We start from the raw sequence: 21,378 nt of genomic DNA, 5'->3' as shown, positions 1-21,378 counted from the left end.
TTTTATCCTAAAAATTCCAATAATTACAAATTCAAAGTTTTTGTTAATGTGGTTGAAGATAATGTGATTTAAGTGAAAGTGGAAACGTAAATATTGACTGTCGGCGCTTAAAAGTATTTAAAAAACCAAAATAAGAGAACTAAGTTATTTCAGAGAAAGTAAAAACATAATGTATCAGAACCGCAATGGAAAATATTACTAAGAATCCCGATAATTAAACGAAGACATGGCTCAAAGGAATTGTATCCAAGCCAAAACTATTAACAAAAAATACAGTGAAGAAAAACGTCACGCATTGTTTGACTCGTTAATTAGATTTTATCCCTTTGCGGTCGTGCTCCTACTCAACACAGGAGAGTGTGTGAGTGAGTTGGAGCACGTAGCAACCAGCGGCGAGACTTGAAAATATTCCTTGGTAAAGCCGAAGCCTTAACTTTTGAAGAAACAAAAAAACTTACTTTAACAAAAATTCCTTGGCGACACTTAACACAACACTTATTGGCACACAAGATACTAGTTCACTTCATTCACACTTAACTTATTCTGCACATAAAATAACTATAGTTTTTATAGTAATTTGGTACATTTTTTTTAGTAATATTAATAACAGCCCCGCACTAAGGAAACCCTGTTTCGATGGTGCCATGGACACACATAGACAACCACAAATTACACCCAAACTCACGAGAGAAATAAATGTAGGCCATACAAATAAGCCCGGGAATCGACTCTGGGACCTCCGCGTGGCAGTCCAGCGTGGTAACCGTTCGGCCACAGAGGCAGTTTATATAGGCAGTTATTTTATCCTGCCCGTCGCTATAATAAAGTTTGTTATTAAACAAACTCATGAATGCTATTTTAGTTACCTACGAATTACCACGTCCTTCTACATACATTTTTTACGTAGCCCTGTTAGAAAGAAACACTCAAATAGGTATAGATACATACGTAACATTATCGTTAAGATTTACAAAATACAAATTAATCATATTTTGTATTAATTTGCTATTATAATAATCTTGTTACATTATTTTAAGAAAGTTTTACATCTGGCAACGATTCTGACATTAAAGCAAATTAAACAGCAATTTGTTGGAATACGGTTTAAATTTACGTAAACACTATTCGCCAAGAAGCCGATTAATTCCGGCCCTTTTCTCTAAATGTTATAAAGCGGATTTTTGCGAATGTACGCGCGTGTTTTGATGATCGGGACAAGTTATTACGCGTTTAATAGTAAGTATTTTGAATATGTTTTTAAGGGGTGGGGTATGCGCGCTGTACAATCTTTTGGTAATACGCAGAAAATTTTAGGCAAGCCGGTGGGAATCGTGTTATATGGACGCCTCGCCACTGGTAGGAACACTAGTAGGAACACAAAGACATTATTGTCCTGGTTCTCCTACTACACATAAAGACAATGAAACATGTAGGTATGTAAATAAATAACACTGCCTCCGTGACCGGACGGTTACCATACGGTTGTCTATGTGTGTCCATGGCACCCGCGACACAGGGTTTACCTAATGCGGGCTGTGTTGTGTGTGTGCGTTGTTGTTGTTGTTGTTGTATTTAATTTGAAGACAAATTGCTGTTTAAACGAGATACAAATTTAGGTATTGCATATTTCCATGGTACCTACTTTTGGTAAGGCTACATCGATTATTAGTAATTGAATGAGTGAATGCCATAACTGCCACTCCACTGACACTTTATTGAGACTCAACTGTCATTCCAACTAGAGTTTAGCAGAACAACAAATATTATCATAATTGCAATATGATCTTAGTGGAGTCTCAAAGATATTACAAAGATCAGTGGTCAAGGAAATTAGTAGATTGGGGACGCTATTCGTCCATATCATACTTTAATTCAAGTACGGGTATAAACATAATTGATTATCACTAGTAACAGGTTTCTTACCACGGTATAACTTCTTTTTATTTTCCCGATATTTCTTTACATTACAGTCAACCCGTGACCATGGAACGTGCAACCGTTCCGAAATATCGGGAAAATAAAAAGAAGTTATACCGTGGTAAGAAACCTGTTACTAGTGATAATCATTTAGTGAATAACCACGAAAGTCTTAAAATCTATATAATTGATTATTTATTTAGATCCTTATGCTGTGGTTACAATCATCTCATGGCAATTTAAATTGAACCTGACTACACAAAATATGTCGATGACGGACGTCGCGATTCGACACAAGCGAATTGAACGCCTTTTTACTCGTATTGCATGGACATAAAGCATTTTCTGACCGGTTCATTGATAAGTGTGATGATAATTAGACGCTTGAAGAAGCTCCGTTCCACTATTAATTTTATTTTTGAAACATACACGAGATCGGACGCGGGACGGGATATACACGGAATTAGACCCGCCGCGGTCGCGACCAGCGTTACCAATGCCAATTGTTCAAAATCCCCAAAAATGACGGTTAAAATCCCCAAATTTGGGGTGAGCAAAGTTCATATTCCCCACATCTCGAGTTTTCATTATATAGTACGTACAAATACATCGCTTAAAAATATAATAAAGAATTAAGAAACTCAAATGTAACCATCTATTACATTTGCTGTAAATGTAAACAGAATTTATTTATTTATTTATTTATTTATTTCATACATACATCTATTTTTACAGTTAATCTATTTTTACATTTAAAACGTAAAACAAATTATATTATTTAAATAACCTTAAATTCTTTATTTATTTTAATGAGGTTCAACATTAATGAAGCTTTGAAAAAAAAAATCCTTTGTCTTACAAAATTAAGTAACTTCATTACTCCATTATGAATATATGAATATATTCATTATTTTTCTAATTACTTTTTTTTTCAATCCCTTAAGGTTTTTACATACACGACCTAATTTTCCGTTTAAGATAATTATTTACGTAGGTACGTAAGATCATTTTTTTAAGTATATTTCAGTTTCTTCATTACTTGTTATCTTTTTATGCTGATGGCTATTACAGCCATTAGTGGGGCCAAAGGTAGACTTGTTTCACAAGTAGTTAAATTGTTGTTGTTTCAAACACTATCTACCAAATCTGCCATAATTGTGTCAATATGAGCCTGGACTGGACACGCCTGCAGCTTGATTTTGATTGCCTCTCCCGATTAGTAACTGCGTCTTTTCCGAGTCGAGGCGCATAATTGCGATTCACAACTGGCCGATCGGAAACTTTTGACATTTCTAATCGGAACAATAGTTGATTTAACTCATAAATTAGAAAGATATAATGGGAATCAGGTTCATCTTCTCGCCCAAAAACTCATCTGATTTCGAGACCGATCGGATCGATTACGGTTTTAATCAAGATCAGGACGCTGATAATATTGTTAGTGTGGTAACCGTCTTAACTTTCGTGGGAGCATTATGAGCATTATCTCACTTATCGCGCTACATAGGAAACCGCCAACTCCATACTTTTACAGAAGGAAAGCACATCAAATTAATCAATTCACGAGTCACCGAGTCAGCGGCAGCGCACGTGTCGCGTTTTACCGGAAGAATGTAATTTTTTAAGCCAATCGAACGATTGTCACCTATCTTTAGCAATTAATATTGTAATTTAATTTCTTTTCAATTAAATTAGTGATAACAGTTTCTGGTTTTTTTCGATTTATCTAGGACTGTATAAAAGAGCAGCATTTTGTATTCCACCGAGTTTCCATTCCAAACGATTATAACTTATAATAATATCAACGCTTGAAAGGCAAAATGGGGTAAGCGACACTTGTTAGTACGGATCATAATGATAATCCAAATGTCCATAGATATAATTTTTAGTTTAGTTTAGTTAGAATCAGAATTTCAGAATCCGTTTTTGTGAACCGATTATCATGATTTCATTACGATTATTTTCATCACGTAGATGTTAGTTCCGTGCGATTTTTAACTCTATTTCGAAGACGCTTCAATATATTTCTCAATGAGTCAAAACAATTGGGAACCTATGCTCCAAGCCATCGTACCTTTTCCATGGTTTCAATACTAGAAAATGCCCTGAGCTGCGAGAGACAAACAACAATTCTAAGAACACCTTTTGATTTTAAGAACGGAACACAAAATCACCTCACCACATCTAGCACCCACAGTGTTAACATTTTCTTTTCAAAATCAAGTTCTATTGACACAATCATTATTGTACACAAGGTATACAATAATAATTGTGTCATACTAGTCACACTAGTGATTTATAGTGCAACTAGTGTTCTAGTTGCACTATAAATCACTACACACACTAGACATATAACTAGTAGTTATATGTCTAGTGTTCTAGCATTGAGTAGAGTTCTGGAATACGACTCTCAGTGTCGTATTCCAGAACTGTACTCAATGCTCAAGTCAGGATTTGGGATTTGAGCAGACTCGAGTATGATTTCAAGCACTCTACTCAATATAGAGTTCTAGAATACGACCAGGGTCGTATTCTAGAACTCTAATCAGTGCTCAAATCAAGATTTGAGTGTGGTTTAAAGCACTCGAAATCATACTCAAGTCCTTGCCATTAGGATCGTATTTCCAGTGCTTGTGTTTCCATTGCAATCCTGACTTGAGCATTGAGTAGAGTTCTAGAATACGACCCTCAGACTATGATTCTCTGATCAGATGGATACGTTTTCCATCCTCTAAGGAAAAACCCGCCATTTTTCATTTACCATTCCGTCCTTCCGTCTATCCCTTAGACTTAGAGGATGGAAAAAAGTTTCCATAGTCTAAGGTCTATTCTAAACGTAGTGCTTAAATTCTCTTTGGTCTATTCTATAATCATAGACAATCTAATTGTCATTACACTTTTACATTATCATTCGTTCATTTCATTCCATTTTGATTTTGCCTTTTACGCTGTTTTTCTGAAAAGAATACTGCTCAAAACGTGAACACCACAGAACAGAAGGTGAACACTATGTCGAATTTAGTTCTTGAAGGGTTTCCTCACAGTGTAAGTAACCACCAATTTTTTTTTGAGTTTGTTTTTAATAATTAACCAATACGATTCAATCAAGCCGTCCATCGAATGCAATATCAACTAATTAAATTATACTTTTTTATGAAGAGGATGCTATAATGCAATCAGTTAATTTTCTGCTAGCTAGTCATTTTTACACAGGTTTTGAATAAATAGTGAAAGGATCACAAGTATCAAGTAGTGAGGTATATTCATATAAAACTTGACCTAATGATCTTGCGCTGCCAGACTTGCCGATACCTGCTTGGTTATTAATATGTCGCTCGCAATATTGGCGAAGAAAATAAGTGAAACCCTGAATGCCCGAGAATATTCATAAATCCTTGAACACACAACCGAAATAATTAGGGCATATTAAGTATGCTAAAGCCAATAACGCAACAAACTTAGCCTTGCCAAGGTTGAGCTTGTTCCATTTTTTTAGAGAACCAATCAAGAATTTCTCAAATAAGTACGACGAATATAAACGAATTATTTGACTCAAGAAATGTAGTTTATAGAAGGGATCGCCAGTTGAGTGCCCAACGTCGTAAGTTGGATGGAGGGGGTGTTTTGGTGGCGGTCTCGCGTAAGCTGCAATCCAGTCGATTATTTCAATACGAAAGTGAATGTGAAGAGATTTGGGTGTCAATTGGTGTTAATATTGACGGAGTGTCCAAAAATGTTGTACTTTGTGCTGTGTATATTCCCTCACCACCTAAGTGTGATGTCATTAATTGTTTTCTTGATAATGCCAGTAATGTCATGAACTTGGTGGGTGATGTTATTATAATGGGAGATATGAATCTCGGTGATATTAGATGGTCGGATGTAGATGACAGCTACCACGTGTTGCCTTATAATTATCACAGTGATATGGAAAACGCTTTGATAGATTTCATGTATGTTAACAACCTCTATCAATTCAACAACATTCGTAATCAAAATGACAGGGTCTTGGATTTGGTTTTTAGTACTATGATTTATGGTAAAGTTAAATCCCCACTTGACTTACTCAGTAAACAAGATCTACATCACCCCTCTATTTTATTTACAATTGATAACGTTGGCGTTTCCATGTTGCGTAGTAAACCATATACCAATTATAACTTTTTTAAAGCCGACTATAATGTTATTGCTGGGGAACTTGAAAATATCGACTGGCATTCCGAATTTCTTGAGTGCGGCTCGACCGATGAAATGGTTTCTATTTTTTACAAAATCTTACGAGGTCTGATTGAGCTTCATGTACCAAGGTTTAAAATCAGGAAGTCTGAGCACCCACCTTGGTTTACTATTTCTCAAATTAAATTGCTAAGGGAGAAAGAGAAACTTCGACTTCGATACCGAAAGTTCAACAACCCGCGTGACAAAATTGAATTCGATCTTCTTCGCGACCGGTGTAACCGACACTTAAATACTTGCTATGTAAATTATAAGCGTAGAATCGAAAACAAAATATCCCTGAATTGTAAGGTTTTCTGGCAATTTATAAATAATAAACGAAAGAATAATACCCCCATTCCGTCTAGTATGTTTCTTAACGATGTTTCCACCGAAGATGGTTATGATATAGCTAATCTTTTTGCTACACATTTTTCGTCCGTATATACTGATTACAGTTCAAGGTTTCATGATGATACCATTGCTTATAAAGACCATCCAGGCCATGTTCTATTCACGGTAAAAGAGGTGTTTAAGAAGCTGACACAACTAGATGCAAACAAGTCCACTGGCCCCGATCAAATTCCACCACTTTTCTACAAAAGTACCGCAGCATTACTAGCTCTTCCTCTAACAATTATATTCAATCATTCTTTAGCTAGCGGTACGTTTCCCACTGAATGGAAAAAGGCAAGAATTGTTCCGATCTTCAAAAAGGGTGACCCGCATAATGTAAAAAATTATAGACCTATCGCGATATTGTCCTGTCCGTCTAAGTTATTGGAGTCATTAATATATCCAATAGTCGCACAATATGTAGACAACTATATTACTCCACACCAACACGGCTACCGTAATGGGCGGTCGATTCAGACTAATTTAGTCACTTTTCTATCTGATCTGGTTCATGAAATCGACAAAGGCCACCAGGTGGATACTGTGTATACTGATTTTAGTAGCGCGTTTGACAAAGTTAATCACTATATACTGTTACAAAAGTTAGAAACTTTTGGTCTAGACATGTATCTCTTGGAATGGCTTCGCTCTTACTTGTCACAAAGATATCAGTCAGTTGTAATAAAGGGCTTTGAGTCTAACGCATATATTGCACAATCGGGTGTGCCACAGGGCTCTAACCTGGGACCCTTACTTTTTGTTTGCTACATAAATGATATCACATCATGTGTGAAACATTGTAAGTACTCTCTCTTTGCAGATGACTTAAAAATATATAAAAAAAATAGAATCCTGTGTAGATATGGCACTGATTCAAAGGGACTTGGACAATGTTGAAGTATGGTGTAGGTCCAACGGAATGGAACTAAATTCCAAAAAGTGCTCCTACATTCATTACACCAGAAAAATAAATACTTTTCCTTCAACGTACACTGTCAATGATGAACATTTGGTAGAATTACCAGAGGTACGGGATCTGGGTATCTTCATTGACAGTAAACTCAAATTTACATCACACATTAATCATGTCACCAGTAAGGCCGCCCAAATGTTAGGTTTTGTTAAAAGGAACTCAAGATCCTTTAGTAACAAAACTAAAATTATATTATTTAATACTCTAGTTCGTAGTCAGCTTGAATATGCTTCTGTGGTATGGAATCCTGCCTATACGGTGCACTCCCAACGCTTGGAATCCGTACAACGAGCTTTCACAAGGCACCTCGCTTTCAATTCTCCGAATATTTCCCATAGATATGACCAGCGCTTGGAGTTTTTTAAATTAATGTCTTTGCGTGACCGTCGTAGACTTCATGATGCACTATTTCTGCACAAATGCGTTAATGGAACTTTTAGAGGCGACGAGATACTTTCGCGCATCTCACTCTCAGTTCCTTATAATTTACCCCGGAAACCCATCACGCGATTGTTCCATCAACCGGCTTGTAGAACCAATGTCATTGAGCATGCCCCTGTTTCTCGTGTTTGCCACACTCACAATAGTTTTAATGCTGAAAAACCTGACCTCGATATATTTTTTGATTCCCTTGCAAAGTATAAGACCAAACTCATGAAACTGTTGCTTGGAACCTCATTGGACTGATTTGTTTGTTTTTCTTTTTCTTTTTTAATTTAATTTAATTTTGTATACTATTTGCAACTTTAATTAGTCTCTGAGAGTTTGTTACTGAATGTTGTGTTCACCTGTAATTGGCTTGTGTATCAGAATCATGTTTACTAGTTTTAAGTTACTTCAATGCTATAATACATATGCTGTTGGTGTACCTATTATAAATAAATAAATAAATAAATAAGTAGTACAGTAGGCTACACAAAGTACATATTGTACACAAAGTCGCGGGCTCCAACTAGTTGCACTATAAATCACTAGTGTGACAATTATTATTGTATACCTTGTGTACAATAATCATTGTGTCAATAGAACTTGATTTTGAAAAGAAAATGTTAACACTGTGGGTGCTAGATGTGGTGAGGTGATTTTGTGTTCCGTTGTTAAAATCAAAAGGTGTTCTTAGAATTGTTGTTTGTCTGTTACTCGCAGCTCAGGGCATTTTCTAGTATTGAAACCATGGAAAAGGTATGATGGTTTGGAGTATAGGTTCCCAATTGTTTTGGCTCACCTCCCACTTAGGCAACATAAAAAAAATTCTACACCCACCACCACAAAAAATAAGTCAAAACATGTATTCTTAATACCAACTTAACACAAAAAAGCACAAGAAAAAAATATACATTTGAATTATATAGATAATTTAGGTTTTTTTTTTGTCAAATATGACTGCCAACGAATTTCTTTCGAAGCCCTACCCTAGGACTCTTGATTGCCCACTGGAGGACAGTAGGCACCATTTTGGGAAACTATGGGCTGGAGGATAAGTTATTAAATATTATTTATATACTGTTTCAGACCAAAATATCACGACTAGTATTTCTCTTCAAAACAATATTAAAAAAGAAAAACATAGAAAGATTTTGGATTAAAGATATGTCCGACATACGGGGATCAGATTTAAAATCTGTAACTGTTGAGTTTCATACTGCAAATGAAGCTCGAAAAGCACTAAAAGTGTTTAATAAATTTGAGTATAGGAATGGCAAGGACTTGTATCTGATAAATGCATATTTGGAACTTGGACAACCAAGAAGGAGGTCTCCAAGCCCGTATCATTATGGGCAAGATCGCTTTGATAGTTACTCAAGAGGTAGATCACGCAGCCCTCATTATGAAACTTCTAAACTTGATGTAAGTTATTTTATGTTACCAAGAATTATGTCAACTACATTTTTGATGACCTCCATGGTCAAATGGCTTGGACACCGGTTTTCATGTTGTCGCCATCTCTGAGGTTCCAGGTTCGATCCCTGGAAAGTGTAGAAACTAATTCTATATTGTCTCGGGTCTGGGTGTTTGTGGTACCGACGTTATTTCCGATTTCTATAACACAAGTGCTTTCGCTACTTACATTGAGACCAGAGCAACGTATGTGATGTCTAATTTAGGATATAGTATCACACATACACATAAGTATAATACAATAAAGTGTGAACATCCAAACTTTTAATAATCTAGGAACATAGTGGAATATTAAGTATCCCATAACTGGTGTACAGATTCAAAATCCTTGAATTGTATTCTTGGCATAGTAGATCTATCAAGAACACAGGTTTAATAGTTTTTTTAGTATATAAATAACTAATAGTTCACATTTGAATGTGTTACTGTTTGTTACACCAAAAAGGCTAAATTGATGATATTGCAGTTTTCTGCAGATCAACACATTACTTAGACACGTTTGATAGCTTCTGTAGACTTGTATGTTGTATAAGTGTTTAAATTATATTGTGATATTAATTTTACAGTTAGAAATAGAGTTGCTGAGAAAGCAAAGGTTGATAGTAGAAGAGGAAAGAAGGCTACTATTTGAGAAGAAGAAGTTGGAGTTGGTAAAGGTATGGTAGAAAAAGTAGTTGGCTGATACACAAATATTGATACAAGTCTGGATTGAGCGTCAATGGATTCAAGTGCATCCTGAATTGGCAATGAACTAATTAACCTTGATTGTAAGCTTGTAGACGATTGCAAATTTATTTTTAATTTTTATAAAAAATGTTTAATACAATCTAGTATCAAATGCTGGATTGGTTTGTAGTGGATGGTTTTTATGACCCAGCATTAGAATTCAGTGACCCTAGATCCAAATATTGTAACAATGTAAATCAGCATTAATTTCACTATAAAACCAAAGTACAGAACAATGAATTTACTTTCGAAACCTGCTACAAAATGGTAGGTTAAGATTGTTATTCTCAAAGCTGAAGCAAAGAACACATTAGGAAAAAAAAACAATCTAAAAGCAATATTCCTCCGGTGCCTTTTTTACCTCAGTCGGCGACTATGGCAATAACAAAATTGTCAACTAGACGCTAAACAGAGGGTTGGTGTTTAATATAAAAGAAAAGGCAATGGTAAGAATCATTGCAAAAAATATCATTACAAACATTGGTTTCACAGGAGTTTGGCCCAAGCGCCTTACAAGAATTCGAATCTTCGGAATTCTCTCGCTCGAGACCCCGAGACTACAGACCCCGTGAACCTTCTCCATTTCGGTCTCGGCCGAATAAACGTTCGAGGCCTAATAGACCGAAAACTCCACCACAAAGAAGAATGCCGACACTGTCCAAGAAACTACCAAACTTTCTTTGGCCATGCAAACTTATACTAACGGACATGAAAGATCTAATCTTTGCATCAGGCTTGGAATCTATGAGAGAAATCTCTATACTTGACAAAATGATTCGAATCACTATACGCAAGAGATTGGTTGTCCTTTGTGAAAATAAGCCGATTATGTCAGCCACAGAAGTAGCGGCGTTATACCGGGCACGTTACCCAAAAACCACAGATGAAACGCTTGTGGCTAAGCATTTAAAAGACCTTAGAGGTTCCCATATGTCTATAGATGATGGGGAAATAGGTAAGGTCACCAAAAAGGATAACACAAAACAACCAGGGAGAAGAGCAAATGAAGAAAAGGTGGAAAAGAAAAGTGGAGAAAAGATAAATGAAGGGGAGAAAACAATTAAAATTGAAGGTCCAAATGAAGTGGAGCAAGACAAAACAGAAAAACAAAGTGAAGTCCACAATGTAACAGGTATATTAATGGGTCATGGGGGATTTCGTTCCAAAGCAATAACTTCCATAATCATTGCTGCGAAGAAATAAACAGTCCAAAAAAACCTATTTGATCTAATCAAATTGGTCTCAAACTGTTAAAGTTTGTTGTAATTAACAAACGAAAACTTCATTGGACATACAATTAAATTGTTCATAAAAGTGCGGAACACTGCGTTTGTAATCGTTAGTGTAAAATACTGGGATTATTACCACCGCCGTACGTTAAATATTACAAGTTAGTTTTCTAGAAGGCGTCTAGCAATTACACCTACCACAATACTTTTAGCATCGGCGATATCCGTGTGCATTATGTTTTAGCGAATGCATGTGTAAGGCGGAGATGTTAATACCAGTTAATACTCTTACCGCTACTAATGTACGGCTGAATTCAAAGAAATTTGAATATGTGCTGATTGGAACATTCAATCGCTGCATTCAGCTTCTTAATGGTAAATATATCGCCGATGCTTAACGTATGATGGGGTTGGACGTTGTTTCAATTGCAACGCAGCGATATTTATTTTTGATGTTATGGATCACGTTTGCGCGATACCAGACGTCAAGATTGAAAACATATAAATTGCGAAGTACTCCATAATAAGTCCATTTCTCATTCTGTCAGTGATTAGCTTCCCAGCGGGTAGTCATTTATTGAGATGCCGCCATCGCATAATAATCTATAATAAAATAACTAATTTAGCCTTCACACTAAAAGTATGTTGCAAATTTTACTTAATATTCAGTATCACTTATTGTACAATTTGTTGTTTCATAACGTTGTAGTAATAAGCTGAACTTTTTCAGATACTACAGACTTAACAGGAACTGCATTTGAAGTAAAGGAGATAAAACTTGAAACTACAGATATTACAGGAGCAGTTTCTAATACAGATATAAATATCCCTAAAAAGGAACTGGTGATTAAGGAAGAAACTATACATACAGAGGAAGTAATTCCAAATAAAAAGAAAATTATACCAAAAGAGAAAGAAATTCTTAATGAAGATGAAGTAATTCCAAATAACGAGAAAGTCATGCTTGACAAAGTAATCTCAAATGAAAAGGAACAAAATGAAGCTAACATTGAAAATATGGAAGAAAAGAGTGTGAATTTGGATGATTTGATTGGATCGGATTCCAATGGAATAGTTATGGACGAGGCAAATATGGACGATTGGACCGAAGGCGACGGAGAAGAATGGAAGTAGGTGAGTTTTCTCCATCTTCTAATTTATACAGCTCCCTGGAAAGGCAAGACGAACAAACGTAGATGGGGGCCTCCGAATTTGAATGTTGCTTTAGATTTTAATTTTGAAAATAAACTGGGATTGTTTCGAAATTGAAATTCGGATAGTACCTGACTTATAAAATGAAGGATCTACTTCAGGGCTAGACTACCATTATACTATAAACTGTCATGGGCCCTCTTGGATTAATACCACCCTGCCCCCTTTACCGTCTACTTGCAAACCAATGTAATGTGCAGTACTGAACCCTGGTAGTGTTTGTAAAACGTTTGTTAGACTAAAATCGTACAATCTACAGAATCAGCTTATATTTTCACTCGTGCATATTTGCAAATTACTCATAAAATATGTCCATCTTGTTTTCAGGTACTAACCGGGTATAAGCAGTTGCTATAAAATGCAAACTAAGAGAAGTAGAGAGAAGTCAGAAATTCAAACAGTTTATTTAATAACCAACTTGTGTTTTACCAATCATATATTATAAGCTTATTGTAATATACTTAGTTATTGTAATAGACTTAGGCCTAATGTCCACATAAATTGCACGTCATACGCACACTATCGTCATTTTACGCTTGCGTGCTGCATGCTTGCATCTTGCGTAGAAACGAACGAAACTGTGTCCACTGGAGCCCCAACGCCGCATTTGAGTTTGTCACGAAGTTCGTGCGGCAGCATATCACTACCCGAGCGTATTACTAGACGCAGACGTGTTTATTCCGCAAAATGGCGGCATGAGCGGGTAATTTTGTTCGTATTACTGAACAATATGTGGACAGAACTAAGATGCAAAATACGCCTGTCGTCATTTGTAGCTTTCATGCATTCGGCAAATGACGTTGCCGTGGACTTAAGCCTAAGTTATAGTTATTTTGAAGCAACACACTTGACGGACGTAAGACCTAGCTACCCATAGTACAGAGATCCTAGTTTGGGAGCTAGGCACATCTGTACCTATTTTTCTGTGTTTGGCAAAAATATTTTTATATCAGTAGGTAGTAACTTTACATATTACAAACATCCAACTGGTTCTTAGTTCTTGTTCTGGTACTTGTACTGGTTCTTACTGACACTGCCGAATCATTGCCAATAGAAAACTTATGGCGATCACGCCATAATATAATTTTTATATTATTATAAAATTGACGCTGGCACAAGCCTAGTGGTCGCCACAAAGAAAATAAACAAAAAATGTATAACTCTATTTCCATTCAATAAAAATAAGTTTAAACACAAAAGATTTTTATTTTATTTGAAACTTAGATCAAAACACTAATAAAGTACAGGATAGTCGTTCATTTAACATTAATTAATGAATATGTGAGAGTTTTATAATAACTCCTACTATCTAATAATCTTCCAAATCCTCCTCGTTTGCCTCATCTAAATCTGGAATGTCCTGAATATTTCCTTCATCATTGTTTCCTGTGGCATTCTGATCATTATCATCTTCAATTTGATCACCATCATGCGCGTAATCATCGATAATATCTTCAGCATCGTGTTCCACACTTTCTTCATTTTCCTTTGAAAAGCCTTCCTGTTCAAGTACAGGTTCTTCGCTAATGTCATGTTTCTCAACCATTAATCTTTTGTTTGGCTTCATCACCTTAGGTGGTGGGCCGGTGATGTGCATTGGTTTGATTGTTACTGTCACACCATCTGTGAATATAAGTATTATGTAGAATTAGTAGTTGACAAAGGATAGACTACACAAACGGTAACTAAATGGCAGGAAAACAGCTCTGTTGACTTTTCAAGGTCTACAATAATTATACTGAGTCAGGGCTATTTCAGCGCAAACTCCTGGCGATAAGATCAATCTAAAATTTATTTATGTTTGTATCAATCGGTACTAATTTTTTTTTTATAACTTCAAGTGACGAGACGAACAAGTCGTGCGCTTGATGGTAAGCTACACCCCTATCTATAACAGTTCAGTGCCACTCGGAGTTTTAAATTGCAAAGATCTGAGGGGCACTACCGCTGCGCCTGTCGCCCTGAGACAAGTTGACAAGTCCCATGTGCCTGTAATTTCACCAGCACCCTTACCCTTCAAAACCGGAACACAGTAATGCTGACATTACTGCTTGGCAGCAGAAATAGGTAAGGTGGCAGTACTACCCTGGACGAGCTCTTTCACAAGGAGCTCTACTGCTACTAATGTTCTATAGTTTGTTCCAATCCACTTTATACAAACAGTAAACAAACCTGTTTATTTAAAATACTAAAGAAATCACTTAATAAATCGAATAAGTAACACTTTCACGTAGATTTCGAAGACTGGACTTGATATCGCTTCACTTTTTCCAACAATTTTCATTTGAATAGCATCTTAAAATCATATTTGAAAAAAGGTAGTCCAAAAGTGAGGTTATTTTTCATTTATACTTCTATGACTTGTCTATAGTTGCATAGTGCTGTACGAAAAAAAAACATTTGGTTCATTCAATTAAAGTTTTTATAATAGACTAGTAAATCGAAAATTTTAATCGAAATTGAACGAGTATCTAAAGTGTAAGGATTTGAAGGATTTAAAATTAAGATCTCGGAAATTTTAAATACATTATGCTTTTATAGGTTATGTATTTTCATGTAAGGAAAACTACTAGCATGACTCAATTGAACAAATCGATTCATTCAATTAATTAATCGATTTGTAATTGGGATTACAATAGGCCATCACTAAACCATCTATGGTCGGCTCAGTGACTTGTTTGTTTACTTTTTTTTTAAATGGATTGAGACGAAGTATATTCGCTTTTGGGTTTATATCTTGCGAAGTGATTGTAAATGTTTGTTTCTGCTTGTTGAATCAACCTTTGATCTATTCTATATCATATGAGAAACAACAAAACGGAGTTTTATTACTGTTTATTTAAGGAATTTGCGACATTTTTAATTCACATCCAAGGGTTCTATAGAAATTGGAGATTGGGAAGCACCAAGGTCTGCCTCAATGAATATAGCTATAATTCTTACCTATCTGAATTTCTTGTAATTTACATAGTTTATCAAAACCATCATAATCAGAGCAAATGCCGATGAACAACCCGACTTTTCTCTCAGACTTCTTGAAGCTGGCAAGGTTGAATGGTGCGAAGAAATTTACCAACTTTTCTTTGTCCACTTTTTGGGTGGTAAATATGCGTAGCGCGAGGTTCGATGTTATGTTTAAAAGGCGTTTTGTTAGGTGAAGTCGAATTATCTGAAACATGACAATACGTTATTATGAAAGGACCCCCTCCCGGGTTCGGTAGGACTAATTTTGGAAAATTTAAAGAAAATTTTTCTTTATTTTTCCTGCTCAGAAATTATACATATGGATATATGGTTTCGTTAAAAATTATCGTGTAAAAAATAACACCTGTATATCTGTATAAAATGGAGACTTTCAGGCGTTATTAGCCTAAAAAAAATGTCACTTGAAAATATAGTAAACATGGCCGGGGTCCCAACAACTCATTAGGCTTTAAACGGAACTTTTTGTAAGCTCTCGCTAGTAACACAGTAACAGCTTTTTTTTTGTAAATGCCGTTTTAGGGAGTCGTCACCACACTTGTTAATGCAGAAACGCATTAAGCCGGTCAAAAACGGTTATGTCCAAGAACGTAAGAGCGAGAAAGCTACGTTACGGCAAAAAACCAAAAATCTGCAAGAAGCATATAGAAAAATTCGTAAGGTCTGCTGGTTCGTTCCGTGGCTTAATTTGCAGAGAATCCGACACGGATTGCCTGAGGGTGCTGGATCGAATGAATTTTTCTAAGCTTGGATCTTTGTTATTAACAATTATAGCAAACTGGCGGAGTAGTTTCACAAAACAGTAATTAAATATCGTGGTAGTAAAATATCATGACATTAAGCGAAAAAGATGTGCGTATCGCATCGGTTCGTACGAACGCGGCTTGACACAGGTCGGCTTTGCGAATTTCCGATCGCGCCCGTATGCAGCCGACGACGGCGAATCGGATTGCAACAAGTGTGATTAAACACGATCGCGTCAAGACGATTCCGCGTTAATAAGTTTGGTAACTCCCTTAAGGCACAGATTACTTTATAGTTACTATGTAACAGATACGTCACTCTCATACGAAATAGAAAAAAAACCTAGGCTATAATAGTCTACTATATTTGACTGATGACACCAGGCGCTCACTCCGAGGAAAAAGGCTCAAGGCCTAAGCTTTATTTAAACTTGAAGAAAATAGCGTTACCCGCCGTGTGCTGTCGTGCAGAGCTGAATGCTCATAAATGAAAGGTTTGTATGAGCGCTTGTGCCGACTTCGGTACAATCAGCGGTAGACACTTATCGCGTAACCTTGAGCGAGTGACGGAGCCATGCTTAATGTCAACGATCGTCGATTTATCTACACAAAAAGCACGACTAAGAAGGATGTTGCGAGTGGTACCATCGTAGTGATTTTTCTATGGACAAAGGTCTTTCGTTGCCGAGGAATGTAAATTTGACCCTTAAAATTGTGCAAGACTAGGTACTTTCAGATCGACGACGCGCAATGCACGCATTTGCACTTACCTTTCGGAAATCGTCAGCGACAATATCCGTAAGTTTCTCACAAATCTTTTTATCTTTTTCGTTGTCAGGTTTTCCACAGGCTTCCATGAACTGGGAAAATAATATGATGTAAATACAAGTAGATGGAAACATTACGGCTCTTTGTAATTAAACAAACATTTGTACGTAGACATTTATAATTTACAATATTTGTTTTAAATATCGTCATAGGTCGAGACAATCTGCAAGTGCTTTAGCAGCAAGGGTCGATACGATGGATTTTTATCATCCGACTACGCAGAAGCTGTATAATATTGCACACGAAACCAAATACTCTCGTAACTCAAATTTGTTATGTATTTTTTATTTTTTTCGGGGCTTTGTTCGTTATTGAACGTGTCAGCCCCATTACAAAAACAATATCTCAAGAAAACACTTAATAAAATCCAGATAGGTGGAATTGTGAAAACACAATTTGAAAATTAAAAAAAAATACTGCACTCTTCGAGACCATGGACGTTGTAATATGTCCGAAACGTCGAGATAAATAAAATATGTTTTATAAGTGATTAAGTCCCGAATTAAAAATCAAATAATAATATGATTATTTTTTATTTATACATAATACTTCAGTATAATTCAAGTTTCATTTAGTATTCTTCATTTTTAAATCGCGTTTTCTCAATTCCACAATTTTGAGTTACAACTACTGTTGAGTAATTTTTCGATAAATTTCAAATAGTGGATATGTTACCGGAAAAATTTTAAGAATTTGCAAAATATAATTTCGAATGTTTAATTATGAACATGTTCTAAGGTTAGAAATATATTTTAAAGTTTTATGTAGTGTGAATTAATAAATAAACTTGTTTAGCTAAAAGCCACTTCAATAAAGACAAGATTTAAAATGATTACACGACAGCGATAAAAACTTATTTAATGGCTCTCATCGTTTTTATTCAGGAAGTTAAATTTTTGACAGATGTCAACGTCAAATGTGGAAAAATATCCGGAACAATATTTATTTTTCTGATAAATATGATTTTTTCAAAATGAATTTTTTCATGACCCAACACTAGTTACAACAATAGTTGGTGAGCGATATAAACTCTGAGATGAATGCAAAGTCAAAAAATGTAGACAAAGGTGATGCCACTATAAAAAATGTTCCACGAATAGAATGCTAGATGTTTTTAAATGGTGTGTACGTACAAGCAAAATATTATCAAATCATATTTTTTATTTGAAACACCATATTTAATAATCTCAAAGAACTGTTTCTCATGGAAAGATTTTTTATCATATTGGCAATGTTTCGGGGATGAACAACCGTTGGCTGTCCTTAGGTTTATTATATTTTTTATTTTAATTTGTTATGTATAAACACAAATACTTAGAAGTGTGAATAATTAAGAGTAATAAATAATTAAATAATAAATAATTGAGAGTAATAATATTAAAATAATAAATTGGATAATTGTTAAATAGTGCTAATTATAATGAACTGAAAAATGAAAAGTTAGTTTTTGGTCGATAGGGATCGATAATGGGTCAAGTCGTCAAGTTGCATCCCCACCAGTGCATCACCGCGATTTTCTTCATCCGGTTTCTGACGGCTGTCGTTATCGAACGTGTTCCTTGCTATGTATGCGTCGTGTTGTTGAGTTCTTGTTTTTTATTGTTGAGTTTTATGTTATTTTTTTGTTAACTTTTGATTTTACTCTGTTGTTGCGTTTGTATTTGCTTGCGTTCGTGTGAACATAACTATAATGGAGGCTGAACAAGGTCCTTCAACAAAATACACTCTTTCACCGCAGAAAAAAGACCACTATATTTATGACACAAAATGTTTCTAAACAGTTTTGTAAATTGCTCAACCCAAAAGTGCTTTATTCAATTATAATTTGTTAGTCATAATACAGTGGGATCTGTTAATAAACGAACGTGGATAAAAAGGTTTATGGCCTATGAGATGTCACTTCGACAGTTGTTTGTTTACATTTTTTGACTTCGACTGCATCTCAAGAGTTTAGTAACCTTTAATGTTTTTGTTTCACTATAGTTTTAATCCTCGTAAATGGCAAATTTTGACTATAAACCGGAATTTTATTATAGAAGCGTACAGATTGCCCCTTAAATGAATTTGTAACTTTGTGAAGACGAGTGTCAAGTTTATTTATACTCCTCGTATTAGTTTATCATTATTTTTATAAAAAAAATACTGTTCTTAACATTGACTTACAAATAAATGGACGACGGGTCTAATACAAAAACCACGAAAAAAATGTCCCAAGTCAACCTATTCGAAATTTAAATTGTAATGTCATCGCAGTATCGCGCTGTCAGTAGAACAAATGAAAACTAAAGCGGAGTTTGGCGCTCTGTATACGATTTTAGCGCCTTACAAGTGCGAACTCTTTTTAGCGCGGACCCGACGTCCATATAATTGTCAGTCAATGGTTCTTAACATAAATGTACTGTGATACTAAGTGTAAGAATGTTAACATTAATTTCTTTAAACCTCTCTTTCAAAGACATTACTCAACCCATATACGTTCTACCGCTAAACACGAGTCTCCTATTCTCGAGAATAAGTATGGACCATAGAATATATATATATTACTTACTAAGTCACAAAGAACATCCGCATGCTCGTCAACAGAAGCCTGCAATAATTTGTCCTCTAGTTTGTACATGTTGCCGTCTAACATTTCCTGTTTACTCAGTTTCTTCTGTTCTGTAACAATATGTGCAAAATTTTAAACGTACCATCCGACCGAAATATCTGTGTATCTCGACTCCCATTCCGTTTCGTCTAACGTACAGAACAATAAGTACAATAGAAGAGGTTAGTTAGCGACAGACGTTTGCCAACTGTAGGTCTCGAGAGACCTACTTGAGCTCAGTTCGCCATTTTCGCTTTGTATGGCGTGGTTGTGTCATTCTTTCGCGCAATTCTCTAAAATCGTAGAAAAATGCCTCGTTGTGCTGTTTTGGAGCGCAAAAATGACAGCTGCACCAAAAATATTACCCGTAGCAGTATTTCAAGTCATCGGCAAGTCGTATTTTAATAAGTTTTCAATTTTCTGTTTATCTGTTCGTTCAGATGTTAATCGTTCGTCATAGTCCAGCTACAGGCTGCAAGATAGCAGCACGTTGAATAAAAGTCGAAACATCAAAACATCGTAACTTGCAATAAGGGTATTAAAGTTTCACCGAAATAGTGACTGGATAAAGTTTAAATTACGTTAACAATCCAGAATTTCTCATATCGTTTTCAAATTACAAACTATGACCAATCATCATCAAGATTTCATAGTGTTTATCATATTTGTTTGTGTGCGTTTTGGCGACAGCGGTTCCGATAGTAATCGAAGGTATGCACTTCCAAGGGATGGCACTTCCATTGTTTCTTTTCTTCCGTGGTTTAACATCACCCCCCGCTTGCCTGCTCGGTTACTGTTGCCATAGTAAATGCAATAAACATACACATGATACGAGAGATTTTTAGTGTTAGCCGTTTTGATTTATTTTAAATATGAGCCAAACATTTTTGTACTGACCGTACTAACTTTAAAAAGGCATTTTTTAAAAAGGTTAGAGTTTGAGACACTAAGTCTGTTTCCACTGTACACAACGTCTGTTACTGTGATTACAGATAATTTGAGTGCTCTGTATTCAGGGCTCATTGAAAACCAGCGCCACAGTCAATTGCGGCTGTGGCTGTGGCTGTGGCTGAATGAAGTCCTTGTGCGTACGCCACAACCGCACACATGACAGTACAACATTTGTAGTTGTTATGTTTAGTATTTTTCTGATTTGCTCTTTGTTTGTTATTGTCTTATTTTATTTTATTTTAATTTTGTTAATTACGACTTTTTGTTTTGTTTCGCTTGTCTAAGTGGTACCAATATTTTTTTTTGTAGGTATCTATGTTGTGGCGTTGCAATAAATGTCTATTCTATTCTATTCTATTATTATTAATTCATGGAAAATTGGAAATATCAATTGTGTGTTCACCATGCACATTGTCAGTTGCTATAGTTATTAGCAACACCGCTAATGTCACAGGTAATTTGATGGCTCTGTATCATTATCATCTATTCACGAAAAATTCAAGACACTAAGTGTGTTACTACTGAATAAAATGTTTGTTGCTGTGCTAGCAACACCACTAATGTCACAGATAATTTGATTGCTCTGGATTATGACCAGTGATCGGAATTGAGGGAGTTAAATTTAGCTAAAGTAAGTACGTTTTCTTAGTATGGACATTTCGTCATCAATCCGTATAAAGTTTGGTTTTTTATTGTTTATTTTCTAAACATTCCAAAATA

The 21,378-nt window shown here is 35.5% G+C and overlaps 2 protein-coding genes across 3 annotated transcripts in view; one reads left to right on the top strand and one right to left on the bottom strand.

Annotated features, from left to right (window-relative positions):
* The first annotated feature begins 8,936 nt into the window (after positions 1 to 8,936).
* On the top strand, positions 8,937 to 13,735 carry LOC113233686. 2 transcript variants are annotated; one of them, XM_026468866.1, is made up of 5 exons: positions 8,937 to 9,349; positions 9,967 to 10,056; positions 10,619 to 11,258; positions 12,086 to 12,485; positions 12,895 to 13,735. In XM_026468866.1, exons 1-5 carry the CDS (start codon positions 9,092 to 9,094, stop codon positions 12,899 to 12,901), a joined length of 1,395 nt encoding a protein of 464 aa, XP_026324651.1. In that variant the 5' UTR covers positions 8,937 to 9,091; the 3' UTR covers positions 12,902 to 13,735. The 2 variants fall into 2 exon arrangements, with proteins under 2 accessions (XP_026324651.1, XP_026324652.1); XM_026468867.1 differs by having other exon boundaries at positions 12,086 to 12,489.
* A 39-nt stretch (positions 13,736 to 13,774) lies between these two features.
* Positions 13,775 to 21,378, bottom strand: part of LOC113233536 — a 98,209-nt gene continuing 90,605 nt past the window's right edge. Inside the window, exons 9-12 of the mRNA XM_026468659.1 lie at positions 19,669 to 19,778; positions 17,063 to 17,152; positions 15,511 to 15,736; positions 13,775 to 14,190 (exon numbers count right to left, since the gene is read on the bottom strand). Of these exons, the coding sequence (XP_026324444.1) occupies positions 13,877 to 14,190; positions 15,511 to 15,736; positions 17,063 to 17,152; positions 19,669 to 19,778 (740 nt within the window). The 3' untranslated portion in view covers positions 13,775 to 13,876. The remainder of the gene's footprint in view (positions 14,191 to 15,510; positions 15,737 to 17,062; positions 17,153 to 19,668; positions 19,779 to 21,378) is intronic.

This window comes from Hyposmocoma kahamanoa, unplaced genomic scaffold, assembly GCF_003589595.1.
Source record: "Hyposmocoma kahamanoa isolate Upper Pololo Valley unplaced genomic scaffold, ASM358959v1 79, whole genome shotgun sequence".
NCBI classification, from domain to species: Eukaryota; Metazoa; Arthropoda; class Insecta; order Lepidoptera; family Cosmopterigidae; genus Hyposmocoma; species Hyposmocoma kahamanoa.
Note: the sequence above shows the minus strand (reverse complement) of the source record. Positions and strands in the feature narration are given on the sequence as shown.